The 23,529-nt window shown below is 38.9% G+C and overlaps 1 protein-coding gene across 1 annotated transcript in view; it reads right to left on the reverse strand.

Moving 5' to 3' along the window:
• Positions 1 to 4,155: 4,155 nt before the first annotated feature.
• Positions 4,156 to 23,529, reverse strand: part of LOC131048674 (light-inducible protein CPRF2) — a 71,891-nt gene continuing 52,517 nt past the window's right edge. Inside the window, exons 4-6 of the mRNA XM_057982720.2 lie at positions 8,091 to 8,166; positions 7,868 to 7,993; positions 4,156 to 4,833 (exon numbers count right to left, since the gene is read on the reverse strand). Coding sequence (XP_057838703.2) covers positions 4,414 to 4,833; positions 7,868 to 7,993; positions 8,091 to 8,166 — 622 coding nt within the window. The 3' untranslated portion in view covers positions 4,156 to 4,413. The remainder of the gene's footprint in view (positions 4,834 to 7,867; positions 7,994 to 8,090; positions 8,167 to 23,529) is intronic.

A 23,529-nucleotide genomic window follows, 5' to 3' on the forward strand; every position in this document is an offset into this window, starting at 1 on the left:
ATAACAGAGCATTGGTTTAAACAACATTGGGGTGTTCAAGTTAGAGACTATATGGTAGAGGATAGCACTTCAAATATACAAAGTTGGAGGTGGAAACCAATGGTAGGACTGCCAACCCAGGGGAAGATCTAGAACAACTCTTAGAACAGCTAAAAGCAAGAAACATCAATCCTAGAAGAGGAGTAGACACCTTAATTTGGGCATCCTCCAAAACAGGGCAATATAACTCTAAAGACGGCTACAGAGTTCTAGTCAATAATTCAGATCAGGAAAAGCAGGGCATACCAATCAAATTGTTTTGTAGTACCAAGATCGTTCCAAAAGCAAGGATTTTTTGCGTGGCTAGCCTTTCAAAAAAAATCCTAACTGCAAAAAAGTTCACTAAAATGGGGTATGAAGGACCATCTAGGTGCATTATGTGTAAAGTACAGACAGAGACAGTGGATCACCTCCTTCTAAACTATCCCTATGCTTCCAAATGTTGGCATTGGCTCTGTGCTAAATTGGGGTGGATCACAACCCTGTCGAATGACATTAAGTCCCTGTTTCAATGATGGCTTCTCCCAATTAAGGAAAACACCTTGAGTTAAATCATGGAGGTGTCTCCATCATGTTGTTTGGGAAATTTGGAAAGAAAAGAATCGCAGACTATTTGAAGACAAAGCCAGAAGGCTTGAATCAATCCTAAACTCAATTGAAGCGGCAATTGTGGACACAATAAACTGCAAAATAGTTTTCTCTTTGGAACCGCCCAAAATTTTATCTTCATGGGATGAAAGCATTAGAAAAAATTGGCAAGGAATCAGGATCCCTCCATCTTTTGAGCAAAAAACCAACTCTAGAAAGGATGCTACCTGGACCCCTCCAAAGCCTGACTGACTAAAATTAAATTTTGATGGTGCCTCTAAAGGCAACTCAGGCATAGGATATGTAATCAGAGATCACTCAGGATCAATCATAGGGAAAATGGCAAAGCCGATTCCACCTGACAGTAACAATATAGCAGAATTCAAAGCTTTACAACTAGGACTGATGGATTGCATCAAGCATGGTTTAAGAAACATCACAGTGGAGGGAGACTCAAAGATAGCAATAAATGCAATCAAGAGGAAAAAAACCCAAATTGGAGGCTACAAGCAATTCTAGATAATATAACAGAAAATTTGACAAGATTAGAGCATTATGAAGCAAAACATATCTATAGAGAAGCAAATTTAGTGGCAGACAGACGCCCTCTCTAAATCAGCAGCTCAGGGAACCTTTATTCATTGGTGGGATTAGGGAGCTCGGTAGCTTGGACTAGTAGATCAGGTTAAATTAGCAAGAATGTGCCCCTTGGGTCTATTGAGTGCAAGAGAGGAATTCAAGAGAAGTGAGAAAAATCAGTAAAAGATCTCTTCCTAAATTAAAGCAAATGTCTAATGTCTATCTTAAGTAGTCAAGTGGGGAAATGGCTACTCTTTTTTGAATTCAAATTTTCATGTTATTTCGGCAAAACAACGGGCCTAGTCCCAGTGACGTCATCTTAATGCACTCTCAAATTAAGCCTTTCCTTTTTTCCGCTTCTCGAAATCCAGCTGGCGAGAGCCGTCATTTCGAACTCAAGGAGTGCGTTGTCTGTAGGAAAATCATCTTATCTGAGCCAGGGAGATTTGGCTTGTCCGGGACAAATATACTCTGCCACCTTTGCTGAATGCAAAGCAACTCCTCATAATTAGGCGTTAAAGAGTGTGCTCGCCAAGCTATTCTTAGCGTATCCTGCAAGCCGTTATCTTTTCGTATCCTACCAAAAATCATTCCAAAGATTAATCTGCTTCAATCCTTCTCCTGTCTAAAACCTCTGCAATTGTCAACCATGTCTACAGAGGATCCGTTTGGGTTTATTATGAGTGTATATCCAAGGCCCACTTTCTGCTTTGGAGCAGACACACTCCTTTCTCTCTCGGCTTCGACGCATCAAGTATCATTCAGAAGAATAACAGACTTGAGGCTAAAGCGACTCCTACTCCACTCGGAGCCTTCGATTATCTTGGCAGTTAAAATGATTCTGGGTAGTGGGCATTTGAACAAGGAGGAGTATCCTTGAGATAATACAAGTATATCATCCAGGTTTGTTGCCTCCTTGATGGACTTAAAACTAGCCAAGCAAGCCGTATGGAGCCTCACCAAGAAGTTATTCCCAAAAGAAATCCTTCAAGAATTCCAAGAAATTCTTAACAAGGCGCTTCATGAATCTGGAGCTCCTTGGCCAAGCGAAAGGATTTTGTTCAATGTTCATGGGGAGCTCATAAAGTATTACCCCTTCCTGCTAGACCTGAAAGGTAAGAACTTGGACAAACATAAGGTTTTTGCTGAAGTAGGGCTCAGATATCTCAAGTGGCAGTTCATGGGGGAAAATCCGGAAGACCGAGGTAGAGAGGAAGAACTCGTTCAATTTGCAAGATTAAACGGAATCCTGCCTCCTAAAGCCGAAGAAGATGATCTCCAGGCCAAACAAGGTTGTCAGGGTGGTGCCAGAAGGTACGTTGTGGGTCTGGTCGCGGCCGAGGCCGTCCTCCGGGTAGAGGTTGTGGAAGAGCGAGAACTTTTACTTCTCTAGCCGAGCCCTTGGATGAAATTGAAAGCTAGGTTTTTTAATTTGGTTATGTTTTTAAGACATTTAGTTGCTTATAGCTGGACACTGGTATTAGTTAATTTTTTGGCTATATAACCATGGAAAAAATCTCTGTTAATCTGGCAGTTGAGAATCTGTTATTCAAACTTTCTATAGTTTATATGATCTTCGATGACATAAACTTGTTAGATTTTGGAATGATAGATAATGATGCATATGGTTTTCTGTTTGCCTTGAAACCTTTTTTCTCGAAAGTGCTGAAAATGGTTTCAGAAGCATACAATAAGTTTTTTGATCCTTCATCATTCATCTATGTTTATACTGTAATTAACCATAATCAATATAAAAACTCGGCTCTTCCTTTACTGATTAAAAAAAATATAGATGAATGAGATTATGTATTATGAGATGGAGGGATGGGGTGAATCCTCACGTAGAGAAGAACAATAGGGCAAGCAACAATTGATAGGTGTACATGATTAAGGAAATGATTGACGAGACATTGTTCCAAAACTCTAAAATTTGCCGTTTTCAAGAAAAAATTATCTACTGCAATTTTTTAAATGGTATCTTCATATTTAATCTTTGTTATTTTTACTGTCGATTGCTCATACCATTTGTTTGGTATCTGTTATTGGATATAAACCTAAGTTATTCATAATTACCTGTACTCTTGCAATCATCTTCTCTTTAATCAAATTTGTACTTCACCCAGTGTAACTCTTATAATTTTTGTAATATTTTCTAAATGTCAATATACTTACCTTTATAAGAACAGTAAAAAAAAAAAAGAGCCCTGGAAAGATTTGTCCTCTTATCTTGAACCCGGATCAGTTAAAAGTCCTTTCCAATGTACAGACGCAAAAAATTAACAAGAATGAAAGATTTATCCTTTCATCTTGAAACCGGATCGGCTTCCTCTCCCAAACGTACAGATGCCAAAAAATAAAAAGTATGCATACAAAAAATGGACGGTGCTACTGTGTTGCATTGAGCTTGTAACACAAATATAACATCCAGTTCCAAACAAACTAAAAATAGATGAGGATGTGACATTGACATCAGATCGACTTAGCATACCTTGCAAAAATTTGGCTTTTATCTCAAACATGCTTAATCGCAGAAATAACTAAAAGTCCATCCCCACGATGTGTAGATGCAAGGAATGCACACCATAACAAAAATTACACACAAATGCACATACCCGTTTTTAGGCAAAATTCAGTTTTATATCACCTCCCAGAATCCAAATCATGATGCAAATTTCTGTTATACATCACCTAAAATATCCAAAATTTATAGCTTAACATTATAAGATGAACTGACTTGTGTTCTTTTACTAACTTTTGAGTTCTTGAAATTTGTACTTCAATTCACCGCATGAAAAATTCATTTTTCTGACAAATAAATCAATTTATAGCACGCAAAATAAATCATAACATAAATTTTATTAATCTTAAATTCAGAAACGATTCCATCATCATATGGACTGTGAACATAGTTGGTAAAGAGCTAAACAGAACAGGAGTGCAATCATCAGAAACATGCACAATATTTTGACGATTATATATAATTAATAGAAACCAATTTGATAAGTACTTTTGCATTTTTTCTGCAAGACACACAAACAGATTATATCCTTCATATCTAAAGCCACCAATGGATGTATCACGTCTGTACCAAACCCGAACCAGAGCCTGTCTTATCATATTCAGTTTTAGGACCAACAACACATAAGTAAATTAATTCCAGGGTGAATCATGAATTAGACATTAAGGGCTCACTGCAAAGAGTTCGTATCAATGTTCATTATTTTCAATTACAGGAGAGCCCTCAACATCCCAACTTCCGCCCCATGACATTGATCCACAAGTCATTCCACCACGGATCCGTTTTTGCAAATGTTCCAAGCTTGCAACCCGCTGCATTGAAGGGGTACGCCCCATTTTAGTTCCAGCAGGATGCAGCTGTGGTTCGTTGTTCTGTGGTTTCATACCAGAAACAGCTTGAGTTAAGGATGAACCCTGAGTGTCTGAGCACTGTCCAGTATGCATGTAAAGTCCCTCATCTCCTTGCACAACACTACTTGCAGGTGAGTCAAATAATCCACCAGGGTATTGCAAGTTGACAGTTGACTGTATTTGAGATGCATTGCGAAGTGGATGAGCTATAGTAGCTGCAGCAGAAGCCCTGGAAACCATATCTTCAGCCATCTTAACCTGAAAATTACACCAAATTCAAGTTCAGCGTACTGGACTCCTGATCATGTTATAATTAACAGATGCACCTAATTCAGAATGCCTTTAAAAATCTTTGACTTGATCCAAATATTCAGCATGGGTTGAGGACGTATACTACAATAACATCTCTTGCCACTAACATATACTACAACGTCTCACCTGAGATGTAAATACTGCTTGCTAAGTAAAAAAGCCATTAAATCGATTGCTAAATTTGCCTTTGACTTAGATATAGACTGTCATTGCCTCACAGATATGTAGCTACCTTGCACATTATAGCCACAATTCTTTTCTGTTGACTTGGCTTCATAGGTGGATAGACTTGCAGTGTTCATATTTTAGAGCTTCTTTCTGCCCATGTCATATTTAAGCACTGAACCATGGTGATGAGTTTCACGATGTTTTTCAGTGAAGACTCTCTCACCCCAATATTTATGGGCGAAAATTAGAAAATAATCAGCAATCAAATACAAAGATATTCTTGAATGCTAAAATATTGGTGAATGGGTGATATTGGTGTATGTACCACCCATTCAGTATTTGGTCCAATTAATTCTTTCATCATTTTAACATGAGCGGTGAAACAATAAATAATATGGCTCGACACTCGAAAGATATTTTTGAAAGCTTAAAAATGACATTTGCTATATACAAAATTAAAACGTCACAAGATCTTTCCCATTGTGTTAAGAATCTGCTGAGAATTCTGCAGTCATAACATGGCAGCTAAATATGTACAAAACAATTTTTTGAAAATCTTTGAAATCTAATATATTTCCTCTGATACTGAAAGCTTCTTTCATATTTTAGAGTTTCTATCAGCCCATGTAAGTTATAACTAGACACTGAACCACGATGATAGGCTTCAAGGATGGTTATCAGAGATGATTCTCACCCCAATATTTGTAGAGTATTAGAATATTGTCTACAATCAAATACTCAAGAAATTCTTGTATACTATATATTGGCAAATGTTTCCCTTTGTTAAGAATTTGATAGGGATACAATTCATTATCTCATGCTTTTATCATGAGAGATGAATCAGTAAATAACATTGTGGGAAAAGTTACTTTTGAAGGCTGAAAATGGCATTTGGTTATGTGCATAATTTAACAAAGTGAATGTCATTCCCTTTTTAGCATATAGCATAACTAGCATACCTATATTTTAAAAAAAATAGGTAAAAGATACCAGTATATCATATTTCTTCATCATTCCACTCAAAAAATTATTATTCTATTATTATATTGTACTTGATAATAAATTATTATTATATATGATTATATTATTATATTTTAATATATTCCTATTCTTATATTTGTATATTTCTATTAAACTCTTTGTGAAAATAAAAAAGCTTTTAAAACTATTTTTTTACCATCATATTATTATATTTTTATTAAAACATTTTGAAAAGCAAAAAAATTATTAAAACTAAATTATTATTAGTATATTATCATATCATTATATTTTTATTTTTATTTGTTCTTATTCTTATCCTTGAGAAAAAAATGGATTTTATGTGCGAACACTTTCAATCCCCCATGCTCCCATTGTAATACGCCTATCGACATAATTAGATTAAGATAATTATAAAGTTGATTGAATGCATGATGGAGATAGAGAGAATTGATTGATCTAAACTTAGAGTGAGTGGTAGTTGAGAGGATTAAGTGAAGATATAATTAGCATTAAATAATTAAAAATATAATAATAAAATAGTTTGTTTTTTTTGCTTTTCATGCATTTGAGTTTCACAAAGACGTCAAATTAAATGCTTCTAGCTTTTATTGATGGACATTTTTGCATTCATATGTGAATGTATTATGCCTTCAGCGTAATTACAAATCTGTTGGAAGATAATCCAAAGTTTTAATCTCTATTAATATGTAAACCATGCAGTTTCATCTATCTGCAAGAAGCTCAATCCTGATGAGCTAAACCTCTGCATTGGACTGCAGCTATTAGATTTTGATGTTGATATGTTCACTCAGGTTGGATGGTGAGGATGGTTAATAACACTTGGCTAAAAATTACCTGCGCCCAACAGGGAAGATGATGGTAAAGCTGTTACCAATTTGTTTGCAATTTCATGAAGTTCACTTATCACATTCTCAATGATTTAAATCCCTTAGCAGGTTTCAACTTTCAATTAGAAGTTCGGTAACAATATAAGCCCCACAAGAACCTTAAGGTTTCTCCATCAACAACTTAATGGGACTTTTAAAAAATTTGCAACCATCATTCATGGTTGTAGCATTCTCATTTATTGTAGACAATAACGAAGTTCACGAATGATTTGCAAGGATGAGGACAAGTTCTGTAAAAAACTCATCAAAAAAATGAAGAAACTATTCATGTGAACTACAAAGCGCTCAATTTACAAATTTAATAAATAGAAAGAAATGAAGCATTAGATGCACTTTATGTCCACCCTATTACTTCCATCAAACTCACACAAGTTATACTTTCCTCCGTTGTTGCCCAAATTTGATTTTTTAATTTTGCGGGGATTTAATGACTATTTTTCTTCATTTGCATGTTAAATGATATTTTACCACTGGTGAAAAATTGTTGAGCAACGTTATGTAGTCAAAACCTGTAAGCTATCTTCTTGAAAAATCCCAGTTGTAATAATTTACTGAAATCGTCAAAGAAGAGCACCATATTATTGATCCATAGGGAAAACTACACAATTATATCAGAGGGAAATTTTAACATCTCTCTAGTTGAAGATCACAAAGGCATTGTAAAAAATTATCAAATAGATGGTTATATACTTGGAGACACCTCTTAGGAAAAGAATTTACGTTGATGAGTTCCATGGATGAGTTATTAAACCTAAAGCACTAAATGCATGGCTTTATAGGCATCAGAGATTATACTTAAAAGTCAAAAAGATTAAATAGCTGCTGAGATCTGAAATCAATGCTAGATAAAAATTAATAAAAATAAAAATTGATCAGAAATGAAGTCTACATGGCAGAAATAAATTAAACATTATGTTGCAAACCTTTGCTCTCAGTGCTTCCACATCAGATTTCAATACCCTATTATCTATGGCAGCTTCGTTGTACTTGTGGCTGATTTCCGTGAAACGGTTTAATAAAGAAGAGTTTTCTACTCTTAGCTGTGCAACCTGTTAAAGACATTTATAATAATAGCCAATAAAATAAGAGCTAAATTTTTCATTTTAATAAAAATTTCAGAGAGATCAATGAAAATAGAAGACATACTTGCAGCTCAAGGTCAGTTAGGTGTGCTTGTTTTCTTCTCCTTGAACGCCTTGCAGACTCTCTATTTGACAGCATTCTGAGATCCAAGCATGTTTCAATTTAGTTCAGAGCTAAAGATCAATTATTATAGAAAGATGCCAGTGTTAAAATAGCCCTCAAAAAGCTTTCAAGTTACTAGTTGAGTGGACAATTTTACTTCAAAAAAAACATTCTGTAGACAGTATCCTTCAAAAGATTCCAAAAAGGCAACACTAAATATATATTGGAATTTTCAGTCAATTCATAATAATACCAAAAATGGGTCTACTACAAGTCACATATATAAAACCTAAAGCCACATATCCTAATTTGATCCCTTCTACAGTCATCATGGATATAAGGAAAAGAGAGTTGAAAATAATAATATAGCATTGTGTTACACCTCATCCATCATCAATTTTAATTTCAATAGAAGTATTATTAGAAATAGAAACTGACTAGAATATATTGAATATGCCACTGGTTACTGAAAAACACTGAATTATCAATATATTACTAGATTACAAGATACAAATGATCCATAATCAAACTGCAAGAGGAATTTAAATATTACTTAAAGTGGTAAACCCAATCACATAACTTGAATCTATTACTGGATTACTGAAAGAGACTCTGAATATATTACCGGATTAAACTTGATCCATTATCACCTGAGAGAGGAAGATAAATATTACTAAAATTAAAATCTGACTTGCATCATTTGAGAGTGAACAGGCAAAATGGGTTTGATGAATGCATATCTAGCCAGAGTTTAGTTCGAACAATGAACACAGATCAACTCGTTTCTTACTAATGGGCATATGCATATCAACTAACAGCTCACCAGTTTTGCATAATCCGCCAAGTCTTTAGAATCAGAGAACTTAATGTCCTACAAAAAAACCATAGCAAAAATTCCGTAACACACAGTTACGTGTCTCTCAATCCAGATTGCATTGCAATGTTTTCTGTCAATCCATTAAGTTATGGCTAGAATTTGAAAAAGACAGAAAAAAGCAATCGTGTTAATGTCCAGCGATTAACAAAGTGTTAGGTCTATGGAACTCAAAATTATAGCAAGAATAGTTGACAAGGAGAGCTAAAAGTAACTCCAACAACTAAAACTAAAAATCTAAATAGCAAATCTAAGAAGCAATAACTCAACTTTAACTCCCAAGCTTACTCAAAAATCAGTTTAAGGCCCAATGATTTGTGTGGAGACCTTTGCTGAGCCTACCAGCCTAGTGGTGAGTAAAGAAAAAAAGGAAGAATTGCTCATTTGGTAGGATGACTCTTCCCTATAGATGAACCAAAGATTGACACTCATTAAATGAGGTGAAATTATTCAATATTCTGGTATTTCATTTTACACACATCTTAATATGAATGAGCACTGGCATTGAATATTGGAAAAATTTTAAAAGAAGATATTGACATTCAATAAGCTTGATCTTCCCCTTGCTGGGAAAATCAAGATTGTTGAAAACCAATTGGCAGTTGGACATGTTTTACTACTTCACAGATTCAGTCAAACATTTTTTTCGGGGGGTTGGGTTCGTCCGTACAAAAACGTGTGTGTGTGTGTGTGTGTATAATAATTATTTAAAATTAAATATGTTAATAATAATTAATAAAAATTATATAATATATGAAATATAAATATATAATTTATTAATATTAAAATTAAAATTTAATATTAATATTTGATTTATTAATATTAATATGTAAATATAAAATATATAACTATTAGTCTATTAATATTAAACATACTTTTATTGTGGTAGAATGGTTGGGCCATCGAGCATACCCCTCCGTGAGCTGAGGCAAGGCCAGCATGATGCTCTGCCTCCCCATTCCGAAGGGCAGGAGATGTATGTCGCCAAGGGAGGTTTCTTCAAAGTTCATGTGCACAAGTAGCGGAATGGGTGTGTGCAACCTCAACATCTCTTTCACAACCGCTTGCAAATACGAAAGCTTCTCAACATCCTCCTCCACCGCCACCCCTTTCCTAACTACTCTCTCCAATTTGCTTCTCACCTTAATGAAGAAAAATTGTCAAAATTCTTAGCGGGTTCGTCTAGGATGAACCCACAGATAAAATGACAAACCCTGACCACACCCACAGCGTACCAGCCCCGAATCCAGACTTGGTGCAAACAGGACCAGAACCCGGGGGAACAGGGGGAAGGATGCAATAATATAGAGTTCTAGGAAAATTACTTAGAAGTGTTTTACTAGGAAATGATAATAGGAAAAAAGGCTCCCTTTGGTTGCCTACGATATGGATTCTCTCCCAAGATCAGGGCAGATTAGTGCTTCCAGAAATAAGAGTGCTTGTAATTTCCCTTGGCAAATTAATTGTAGGAACTAGGAGCAATGCAAGTTGGTGACCTTCTTTCCTCTTTGATGTGGTATCAGCTTCCTATTCTCTTTTTCTCCTTGTTCCACTACTTTCTGGGAATCAACTTTCTATGTATCATCCTTCATTTATTTTACATCCTCAATCCCCTTAAGCTCTTCTCCATGCTTTCTTTCCTTTAAGTGTTTTCAATGTCAATTTTGGTTTGTCGGTGTCCTCTAGAAGTTTGTCATTTGTTCTGGCCATTTGTACCAGTAACCCTTGCTATTGGATAAATTTTCGATCCTATGTGTTCTCAGGCCACTGCAGCTCTCTTCCTATCATCATCTTCTTGCTTGATCTTCTTGTCTTCCCCCTCCTTACTTCTACTAAGTTCTTCCTCGTTCCTTTTCCTGTTTTGCTCTTGCTTTTCTATTTGTTCTTGAGGGCTTTGGTTTTGAGTTCTTTTCTTTGTTTCTCCAATATTGTAGCCACCTCCTTCTACTTCCTCTCCATTTCATTTTGTATTTTTTTTTTAATCCTCTTATTCTGCCTTGATATTTTCCTTTTTCTTTTTCCTTTAAAATTTATATTGTGCTCTTCACTTTTCTTTAAGCTCTTTCACTACCTCCTACTTTTGTGCCTTCTCTTGAATGCATTGCTCTGCTTGATTCTATATATTGATCTTAGGCAGCCTTTTTCTCTGCAACTATTCTACTTCTTTCCTAATTTTCTCCTCTCGCCCTTAGTTTTCTTTCTCATTGTTTGGTCTTCATGGTAGCTTCATTGATTGTTTTAAGTCTTTCTTCTCTTTTTCCCTAACTTCTTTTCTACTCCGTGTCTTCTTCTCTGGCCTCTGCCTCTTGTTTTTTCATCTCCTCCAATTCGACTTTCTGCTCTGCTACTTGCCTTATGACAGCTACATATTGTTTCATAATTATTTTTGCTATTGCTTATAGAGATCTTGTGCTTCTACAGGAATAATTTTTTGTTTTCTTGCATTTTCATTTACTGCAGATTACCTTTCTTCCGGTTCTGTTTTCTCAGCTTTCTCTTATCCAGCTTATCCTTAGTGCTAAGATTACATCATGTACACTTGTTCAGAGCTTGTCTAATATATTCTCTTATTGTATCTGCTATCCTTTGCTTTCCTGATGTGTAAATCCATCATATCTATTAGCCACTTTCACTATTCCACCTGCTTTTTTCATGTATGTAATGTCCCCTTCTATATTCTGTACTAAGAATCAGAAAATTATAAAATTCAAGATTTTAACAAAATGATAGGAATTTCAGTTTATAGAATCATGACGTTTGGAAGGAGGATACTATGAGGACTGCATTAGAGTCTCTCTACCTAAGCCCAAGAGAGGTTGTTTCCTCCAACCATCTTGCTCCACTTGGTGACCCTAACTGATCTCCTCATATATCGACCTTCTTCGTGGCTTACTTACCTTGTGAGTTTGGGATAAGGCTGTAACCAGGTTGCTAGACTCCCGAAGGTAAGTGCTCTCAAGGTCCTAGATGCCTCTGGGATCGTTCTAGGACAGCCAGCTTACGAGTCTCTCCTAACCTCTCCATTACACCTTCATTCCTTCCCTCACAAGTAAGCACTGTAATTCTGATTTAAATACATAATATTTTTATCAGCATGTTCTTAATGATTTTACAATCCATGATTCATTACATAGCCTTTCATATTACTGTATACATCTTGTATTCATTGTGTGAGATTACTAATAATTGCTGAGATAGAATTTATTTGATTGTGTTGCCATTAATTATAAATTAGTATTCAGTATAATAACCTGCTTATGTTATTTGTGCCAGTTGTCTTATGATTGATGAAGTTATTTAATATTGTTCCTCTATGACTGTAATTCTGTGAGTCTGGATCATAACAGCTTACAGATATGATACTAGTAAGTAATCAGAATGATGTTACCGTGGTAGAGTTGCTGGTATTGCTTGTCTAAATCCCAAACTTGCTTGCTTGTGTGATCTATCTTCTCCTGTGTCCCTATCCTCTCCTTGGCACTCGATGGCCCCTCTTAAACTTCTGATTGGCTGTGTCTCTTCATTGGAAGGAGACGTGTTATTAGAAAGAGAGATGTCTCTCTTATCACCTCACCGCACTTTCCAAGAGGGTTATGACCCTTCAATCCAATGGGATGTGCTGCTAAAATAGTTCGATGATTCTATGATGTGTTGCCTTGACCTGTTTGTTCTGCTCTTGAATTTATGTTCCAACTCTTACTTGCCTTGGTCTGATTGTTCTCCTAGATTATGTTCGAACTCCTAGTTGGAGGCTGCCACCAAGAACAAGGATGTTACTGCCTGTAACTTAATAGCTGTTCTGATCTGTTATGATCGATGGTGATATCATTGGAGGCTTTTGATTCCTTTCCTTTATATCTCTCAATGTGAGGGAGAGGTCATACCTCTTCATCATGTATGCCCTTTGATGACAAGAGACACACCCTTTCACCATTAGCACCCCTTGAAAGAGTGCAACTCTTCATTATTTCTTCCCTTTGAAAGGGACACAACCTTTCACGATCAGACCTGCACTTCTGATTCCCCAATTATCCCCCCTTCAAATGAATTCTCTTCTCCCTTTTATACCTCATATTTGGGGGAGTCACAACTTATCATTTCATGCCTTTTGACCATTCGTTAATTTTAATTATATTCTTTTATATTTTAATTTAATTTTTATTTTTATTCTTTTTTGTATTTTAATTTTATTATTATTTATTATTAAATTATATTTCAAAGTGGGGACATTACAATGTGCTACAATAGTAACCTGATTCCTAATCTCCTCAATGCCTTCTCCCTTGCTTTGCTCTTCTTCACTGCTAACCTCCTTTTCAACAATTTATTTTCCTACAAATGCTACCTTATCACCTACTTCTGAATAATTGTCATCTAAATAGCCCACCAATCCTTGGCTCCATGTACAGGATGGGAACTCTTCTGCCTGCCTGTTGTGACCATTTCACACATCGCCCCATTAAAATGGGGACCCCCCCCCTCTTTTTTGCTTTTGTTTTTTCCTGTTCTTCTCTCTGCTCTTAGGGTTTTGATTAAGTGAGTGAGTTGTCTAGACTAGGGTTAAGCCTTAGGGGTTTCTATTGGATATTTTCAGGCCGAGTCTAGTCAAGTTTTGAAGGTTATTAAGCATTCTCCTGAGGGTTGCAAATTTTGAAATAGGATGAGCCTGTCAGGAAGGTCAAGTATGTCTCAGGATAGGTCCAGTCAGGGGTTTTGAGGGCAAATTCAAATTTTGTCTAAGTGTTAGCATTTTAATGATGGAATTGTGCATTTTTTTTTTTTGTCTGGGTAATTTTTGACCAAATTTTTGATGGCTTGATAACCGATTCTTGGCCTTGGAAATGACCTAATTGTGCCTTGTGAAGTGATTGAAGGCCTAAATTTTGGATATTTTGGCTTATAGAGATAAAATCGCTCCTGTCCCTCTCCCAGGGACCAGGGCGAAAAACACATCATCAAGTCTTTCCCTCCAAACTTGGACGAATCCAGGCCAAGGCACAAGATGGCGATGATATTTAAGGTGCTTCAAGGAAGAACAAAGTTGCAAAGACCACAAAACTGGATGAAAAATGGCTAGGGCGCTCCTGTCCCTCACCAAGGGACCAGAGCGAAATCTTCAAATTTGCTTAATAGCCTAACATTTTGGAGCACTACTTTCGTTTCAAAGACTCAAGATGGAAGGCGGAGTGATATTCTACGTTTAGAAAGTGATTTATAGATGACACGATCAAGGGTTTGTACCAAGAACTAAAAGGCGCTCTTGTCCTTCACTCAAGGACCAAGGCGATTTTCATAAAAACAACCATTCCCTTCCAAAACCACGTCAAGGCAAGGTTATGCAAAGTCAAAATTGTCTTTAGAAGGACGATGAACAAAGAATTGACTCCAAGAATCGACAATCTTGGGCTCAAATGTAAAAATCGCTCCTGTCCTTCACTGGAGGACCAGGGCGAAAATCTTAAGAGGGTCAATTCTGCCTTGAGAAAGCGAGCAAAACATGCATAGAACGAGCGATAATGATCATTGCCTACCTCACATCATGAATTGGCGATTTGGAAAATGAAGTCCAAAGACAAATGGTGGGATCGCTCCTGTCCCTCACCAAGGGACCAGGGCGAAAATGTTTTAAAACAAGCTCCTCCCAAAGGTCACATTGATTAAACTCAAAATTCCAAGCAAGAATGCTATTTTGGACGTCCAAGATAAGACTTTGAACGTGAAAAGCAAGAAATACAAGGCCAAAAATGCATGGGTGCTCCTGTCCCTCTCCAAGGGACCAGAGCGATGTTGTTTGATATCCCCTATTCTTCCCATGCTTAGGCGCCAATATCCTTCAAATTGCATTAAATGCCAAATTCGCTAAAACCTTGAAATATCCTATTTAAGTTGGCATTTAATAAAAGCATATGGGCATTTAATAATTAATTTAAGCCTTTTAAAAAATCAAAATTTTAATTATAAAGGCATTTAAAATTAATTATTATTAAATTAAATTCAAAAATAGAGCGCTTAAGGTTTCTTTTTAATGTTTTTGCTAAGTGGGCCTCTTCTTTTATTTATTTTTAGCCTATTCTCCAAGTCGGCCTATGGGCAATTGCAATAGTGAGCGCCTATATAAGAGAGGTATTTTGAAGCATTTTAATCCATCATTTAATCATCCATTCAAATGCGATTTGGAGAAGCAAGGAGTGCGAAATCTGGTCTAAGGAGTGCGAACTTTGTTGGAGGCTAGAAGTGGAGCGAATTTTCCTCAAGGCGTTGAAGGCTAGAGGTGGTAAAGTTAATGCTTGCGAAGTCTAGAGGAAGACCATTTTGTCGAAGGGAGAGCCTCGATCCACATTTTGCCTAGCGAATTTACTAATTTTGCATCGTTTTTTAGAGTTAGTCCTCAAGAGGAGGTATGGCGAGATCTTCCTAGTTTAATGTTGAAATTTTGAATTTTGAATTTCCAATTACGTAGTCATATTTAGGAAATGATAATTCAAAGATTTATCATGAAGTTTCCTAAATTTAAAACTTAAATCCAGTCTATATTTCTACGTTCCAAGATATATTACTCATTATGAAATGTTGTGTAGGTGTCAAGATGGCGACCCCAAAGGCAGGAGCATCCACTAGTCGTCCAGCCCTCATGAAGGAAGATCAAAAGAATGAAGAATTGGAGACCAAGATCGTGTCAAAGTGGAGCAACATTGGAGATACCAACTTGGGAAACTTCAGTGTGAAGAAGTTTCGAGAGGTCCCTTACATTGGAAAGCCATCACCTGTTGCAAGGAGAATAATTGAAAGTGGCATTATCAAGGCCGCCAGCTTCCCTCCAGCAGTCCAGTGTCCTGAGCTGATGATCGAGTGTGCCCGCCATTATGACCCGCAATCAAGATCAATCGTGTCCAAGGAAGGAAACACTTTGGCTTACCTTTCAGAGGAGGCTATCAGTGAAGCTCTCCATCTGCCAGAACATAAAGACATGATTTACAAAAGCTTGGAAGGAGCTAGATCCATGTACGAAGATGATCCAGACACTTGCTTGAGCATCATCAATAAGAATTGGTTACTCAAAAGTCGTCCTCGCCTGAGCAAGATTCCAAACACACCACATAGGATCGACTTCCAAGAGGAGTACAGAGATTTGATAACTTTACTCAATCGAGTTACAGGGGCTCCTCAAGCCTTCTATTTTGAGAAGTGGATGTTCTACTTCATCCAAGTGATAGTTCAAGGGAAAGGAACAATTCATTGGGCTAGAATTATTAGCCATTGCTTGGACGTGCAGTTGAGAAGACTGAAGGCTACCAAGTCATTCCACATGAGCTCATACATCATATATGCCTTGATCAGGAGTTTTGAATATGCAGGACTACCTCATAGAGGAGTGATCGGAAGAGGACCCGGGGAAGTCAGAGTTTGTGAATCTTATGTTCATTTGCATCATCCACCTAGAAGTAACTACAAGTTAGTTAATGATACCTTCACGATGAACATCACCAGGACATTGCAGGGTGGGATTCATAATCGGATATCTCAAGATGCACAGGAGCTTGTAAAGAGGTATGGTGCTTGGTTTATCCAATTCCAAAAGTTTACATATATTAGAGTTCATGGGTGTCCTTCACCACCATATATGTTGCCAAGATATCCGACAGACAGAATGGTATTACTGGAAGTGACCAGGCAGTTGGCGGCTTATGCAAAGGCATTCAGACACAAGCATGGAAATGGACTTCCGGTGCCTATCATACTAGGGAATTCAGTTGAGGTATGTCCTAATGCTCTAGCCATGGATGATGCAGAGAAGGAATTGGCCTTATATTCATTTTCATTCTTTGCCTTGAGAGAGAATTTTGATCCTTATGGATATGTAGAAGAAACAGTTGGTAGAAAGTACAAGCACGAATTTCAGATAGAGGACTTTTTGATGAATCTCTCAAGTGATTTAGAGGTGAAAAGAAAGTTGCATTCCAGATTACCTTTAGATCTCTTCAAGAAATGCAAAGTTTACAGAGTGGCCGATCAAGCCCAGGACAGTGGCAAACATCTCCAATCATCTTATGACCGAGAGGACAAAACAGTGAAGATAGATTGGAATGAGCCTGAGGTTACAGACTTGAGAACTTTGATGGCTCCGATTTTGTCTTGTACTCGCAGATGGGTGGATATACAACATCAAAAGTTGAGAGAACAGAACACATCGATGACTTTTACTTTGGAGGAAAGGCCAGGGGAAGGAGCAAGCACAAGCGAAGGCAATCCTCATCCTAGGAGCACAAATGAAGACAATCCTCACCGTAGATGCGTAAGTGAAGGCAATCCTCATCCTAGAAGTGCGAAGAGGAAAGAAAGACCTGAGAAAAGGGAACCCTCCAGAAAGAAGCAAGAGGCCCATCAAGATCACTCATCTGGCACATCTTCTCAACATGAAAAAAGGACAAGTCAAGGACAAGAGAAGAGGGTACTTGAAGTTGAGGAATCTATGGAATCAATGGTCCAGAATGATAAACATGAAGAAAGGCAAGCACCTCAACGTTCATCAAGTCAATCTCCCCAAGTCAATGAGCTACATGAAGACAGGAATGATGATGAAGTGACATCTCCTCTCCGAGAAGAGGGATCAGTGCCTAAAGAAATACAAGTTAGAGAGACAAGGTCCGCCATTCCAGACTGGTTAAAGGAGAGGCTAACGAGGGTGATTGTGATCGAAGATGAAGATAATGTAATTGATTTAGAAAGCCTTGTTGGAAATTCTCAAGAAGTGACAGAGAGAAGGAAGGCTACCAAGATGTCCAAGATGATTAGAGATGAGACAGGATCCAGGAAATTGCAGATAGCTACACCAGCAATGGACAAGTACGAAGGTGAAATCCTTGCAGAGGAGTATGATGTAGAGACCTTTGAACTTGGTCCACTCACAGCCGAGCAGACACTGGATGAGGCCACTGATTCATTCGAGGCACTTAAAGACAAGCTTAGAGAAGAAATGGAAAAGAATAGAAAGCTTGAGCGAGAGGTCGGTGCTTGGAGAGACTACTTTAGCCATCTCAATCAGCCTTTGGGACGTCAAGATCCAGCAGTATCTCCTGTGCAAGCACTTCCCCTTGAATCAGTTGGCGAGCCAGAAAGAGTTAAGAGCTTGGTCCAGCTTATGAGCTCTTGGATTGACAAATCTCATACTGTTGCCATTGAGTTCGCAACAAGAATGATGCAGACTACCCATCGAGCTATCCAGGTCCTTGAAATCATTCACAACCCAATGATAACGGTATCCACCTTTGCCCACACTAGAGATGTTATCATTCCTGTTCTGCAAGTAATCAGGCAAACACCAAGGAAGATCCTAGCACAAGAAAAGATAATGGATGGAGGAGCTCATAATTTACTCCAGTGGTCAACTCTGCTCCAGATGAAGGAAGTTCTTTTCGAAGACATTAGTACCAAATGCAATCAAGTTGAGGAGGTCATCCACCCGATTCAGGACAAGGTGTTTGAGATGTTATGTTCTATTCTTGGCAGGAGTATTGAAGATGAGACAGATGTGAATCTTCAAGAGTTGGAGGAGAAGGTCAAGGTCATCTTTTGCAAAGATGAGAATGTTATCACAGATGAGCAAAGAGATCAAATGTTCGCCACTATGCTCCTAATTGAGAAAATCAAAGAACTCGAGCCTGGATGGGACATAGCTCTTCTCAAGGCTTTCAATCAGGTCATCCACTTGGAGGAACGAATGAGGAATCTTCCAGAGATTCCTATTGCTAAGATCGAAGGAATTGTGTCTAGATTCACTGCATATGCTAAGAAGGAGCATTGGAAAGGGAACAAGGTTCTAGAAGAGAGGTTGTTATAGATGATGTGGCACCTTAATTATCATTGGTCTATGTTTCCTAGATTTTTGTGCCAATTAAATATTTGGCTATGCATTTAATATTGTTCAATAAAAGGGGAACTTTTTGTAATAAAACCCTAATTAGGGTTTAGGTGTCAAAATCTCAACCATTGATCTTCTTTTGATCTGGGCCGTTCATTGTAATTGAGGATGCTATATATACCCTCATTCATTTTCATTTTGTAATTAGAAATAAGAGAGAGATAGAGAATAGCAGTTAGAAGATTAGAGCTTTTTTTTTATTTTGTAGCAAGATTGAGCATTGAAGAAAGAATTTCAAGCAATTGTTGTCTATGTTGACTTTGAGATCAATAAAATATTGAAGTTATGGTGTTTTATTGCAATTCTCGTGGTTATCTTCATGGTTGTTCACTTTCTTGAATCATTCTCAATCGAAGTAGCGTTTAAATTTGAAGGACTAAGTGTTGAGCTTGATCTTTGGTGAGATTCACATTCCAAACCACTAGCTCCTTACTGATTGTAAGAACGCCTTGTGTGGTCAACTGGAGATATTTGGATTACTTAAACCTTCAATCATCATTGAACTATTGATATGTACCTTCATGGTAGTGTCTATGATTCTAGATGATTTGAAAATCAATAATCACCTTAGAAGGTCGCATCAATCTCAGTAGAGTTGTAATTCCTTGGCAATACTGAAATTGGTCGAATCCTACCAAAGCTAGCCTACATTGAGCCATTCCTAGGATTAGATTAGAATTCATCCTTTCCAAACCCTACCTTTTGATCTTTTTGAGAACTTGTTAGTTTTAGGAAAATCTGTTCCTGAACGGAAACGTAAGGCCCCTTGATGAAACAGCATTCACAACGACCACTGGTGCTTGTCCACACGTAGAGACCCTACATTAAAGAACCTTGGAGTCATCCTGATTGATCCTTCTTCGCGACATCTTCAGCAATCAGAGGCTTTATTCAAGAGAGGATAAGGTACCCTTGGGTATTTTATTCTGTGTTAGGCAGTGTACAAAATACACGTCAACACTGCCTTAGCAATTTTATATGTTTCATTTTTGCTTCATCTTTTGTTGTTTCTGAGTTACTAGTGGTTTCTTAGGATTTTCTAAGTCTCTTTCTCCCACTTGGTTGAGCAGTTGTCCCTCTAAAAAACTAGCATGAATTGTTTGAGATACTTGTCTCTCCTTGCGGCATTAACAGCCTCAGCCATCCTTACTATTCTTCTGGTATATTGCAGAGCATAATTTGAAGACTACGAGTATTCTACAAGCCTCGCCAAACTCTCGAGTCTCTAAGTTGGCCAAGCCAAGTTGATCAAACTCCTGTGCAGTGTCTTGGAGAGTACTCAACCAGGTTCTACTCCAAGATTCCCAAGTCTTGAAGCTCAGACTCTTCTAGCACCTGAACATAAGAGAAATAGTGACTGAAATTTCACATTTTAAGAGTTTGAGGATCACATAACATGTGAATATGTTTAAATTAAGACAAATTGATAGTCAAATTAAACTTTTATGTTCTCTAAATACATTGATTTCTTTTCTAACTATAAGGTTCTTTTTCCATTTTTTTGCCTAGTCCGTGTCAAATCCCAAGTCTGAGTCAAACTTTTGGGCTGCCGAGTAAGTTTGAGTCTTGTAACTGGTCCATGGTAAGTAAAATCCTACTTCGACAATCCCTTACTCAAAATTTCCTCCTTCAATTATTTTCTCTTTAATCCTTGCCATGTCCTTCCCTAGACTTTGATTTTGTAATCTTGTATATCTTCAAGGTAACAGTTGTTCCATCTTCCTTTTTCTCGTCTTTGGCTACAAACAATGTAATGCTAGACACGTCAACAACATAAAATTCCCCAATTCCCCCTTTTTCTGCCTTGTCCTAAGAGTGTGACCATTTGCCACTTGTTCCTCTTCATCACCTATTACATACATCTTACTTTCTTTGGTGGGGATGATTGACCATTTGATCTTCTTTCTGGAATACTACCATATGGGTTTACAACTATGTTACCAAGTTCACTTGAACTAGTCCTTGTTCTTGTACCAAAATAGCCCAAGTTTAGGAGCGCCCCTACTGCATAAGCATACCCACAACAAACCCGATGCAGCAAGGGTGCTCCCTACCCACTCCCAAATGCTCCAATGGGCAAAAAATAATTAAAACACCCAAAAACCTAAATTTAGAAAAACCTTAAAAAACACCCTTAACCCTAAACACACCCTTATGTTTGGCAAACACAACTCTGCTTACCCTCTCGGGTGAATAACTTAAAACATGATACAAAATAATGACGTAAATATCAGACAAAGTATAAGAGGTATTCTTCCATTCATAATAAGTGTGTCTTACAAGTTACATGCCAAAGTATATGAAGATACCGAGGGGGTGTGAGTGCCAACCGTCGCACCGCAACTACCACCCCTCGGCTGCCAACTAACCAACACAATTACGACTTAATTAACTAGTCTTATTCCTGTGTACAATAATGCGGCTAACATCATCCCCCCCAAAAAGAAAAGTCGTCTCCAGGCGACTTACAACAAAATGGAGAATACATGGAGCTTACAAAACCCAGAATAGAAAAAACTAAGGGGGTGCAGAAGGCGTCCCTGATGAAGAAGGCACCGGTGGTGGTGTAGCGGTGGACGCCAAGCGCCCACGGAGCTCATATACCTGCTTCGTCCTCCTCTTTAGATCCCGTTCCGCGACCATCTGCTGCTCCATAGCGGTCTTTACCATATAGGCTGCCTCCAGCACCTCCTTATCCTTCTTGTCGACACTCTCCAAGGCACTGACCAATCGAGCCTCCAACAGCTCTCTGGATGCCCTCTCCTCTTCCAACTGTATCAGCAAGACAGACTTCTCTGCTACTAAAGTGTCAACCGCTGTCTGGGTCTGTGCCATAGTAGCCTCGAGCTCTCAAAACCTGGTAGTCAGCTCCTCCCGAGCGGTTACTACTGCCACCCGTAAAGCCTCAACTGTGGTTGCCGTCTGTTGTGTCCTCCGAAGCTCCAGATAACCTTCACGGAAGGCCTGCTCTACCTCTCTCACCAACGACTGCATCCGGGTCTCACCAACCCCCTCAGTGAGGCGCCAAGCCTCCAGCATCGCCAGGCTCTCCGTGTCAGGCCAACCGGCACACTCAAAACACCTCTCAAACTCAGCTCAGCATCCGGTGCGGGCAAAGGTCAACAACCCCTCCATCCGCTCAACCATGGTCGCATCGGCCTGGAGCGTGGCAGATGACACAAGCCACTGTGCTCCCAGAGTCATCTCGGTAATAAACTGCTCCAACTCTGCACCCTGCTAACTTCCTACAGGCACCCCCTCTGCTCTGTACAGACTGGTGACTACCACCGCAGGGGGTGAGGCAACCCTCTAAACCGCCCTGCTGCTCGGAGAACTCCCTTCCTCGAGATCAATGACATCCAAGGAATACATGGTCCGCCCTGGGGATAGAGTGGCCTCTCCCGCAGGTGCCACAGGTGCCACAGGTGCCATCTGGTAACGGCTCAACCAGGCAGTGAGGTCATCATGAAGAGTGCCTGCTTCCGTTATTGCCTCCTGCATATATCCGGGCAACCCTAGCACATCCTGTCCTGTCACATCCGGCACATCATGCACCATGGAAGCCTCTGCACTCACCAAGGTCTCCACCCGTGGTGGTGTCATGGCTATCGTCACCCGAGGCTGCCCAAAGCTAGGAACTGGTACCGTGGTGACTACACTCACTGTCTCGAAGGACCACAACACCGCCAACTGACAAGTCTCCGGTAAGCGGGCTGGTGTAAAGTGGACCTGTACCTGTGATGCTAAAGTAGACCCTACTGTACCTGTCGACTCCACTACCCCCTCTTCAGGCAACTGGTTGCCTCTTCTCCCTGTCAGTCGGAAGCTCCCTCCGCTTACCTGGGAGGTGTCTGCGGATTCCTCCCTACCACTTTCTGCATCCTTAGCCTCGGACTCTTCTGTGTCAAACTCCGTATCGGGCAAGGCGGCCCTCTTTCTTTTTGTGCCTAAACGTGCCTCCGTGCCATGTGCCAAGACGTCCAAGTGTGACCAATAGAATATGGGCGGCTGGTCTGGTGCAACACGCCCCTACGGCTCCAATGGCTGAGCCCGGGGTGATCTGCGTGCGGACTGCGTCGAGGAATAATCCAATGGCATGATGCGGCATATAAAACTTTTTGTATTGCAGCGTCATGAACTCGTCCATCCTATCCGCCAATAGTGACGCCCAATCGTATACCACTCCATTGTGCAGCCCGTTCATCAACACTATCTGTGCAATGGCTATGTCTGACGCACGACTGGCACCTGTGAGGCAACTCTTCACCACCGACAACAGGCATCACCATACTCCCTTAGCAAAAAACTGTTTCTTCACCCCCCAACTCTTGCCTGCACTCTTGAGGCTATCTTTTTCTCCCTGGGTGAGGTTATCGCGCAACATCAACTGCAGCAGTGTGGCACAATTTTTTGGAGATATTTTCTGTGAAGTGTATTTTTTTCCCTTTCACCCCTGGTATGCCAAACACCCTTGTGAACTCGCCTGCCGTAAATGACACGGTTATCCTCTGGTGTTGATAATCAAATACGGACTGGTGGCGATGTCTGTCATAGCTGCCAATCATGGCACGCAAAACCACCTCAAAGTCCTTTATAGAAAAAACTGG

This window comes from Cryptomeria japonica, chromosome 2, assembly GCF_030272615.1.
Source record: "Cryptomeria japonica chromosome 2, Sugi_1.0, whole genome shotgun sequence".
In the NCBI taxonomy this organism is placed as follows: Eukaryota; Viridiplantae; Streptophyta; class Pinopsida; order Cupressales; family Cupressaceae; genus Cryptomeria; species Cryptomeria japonica.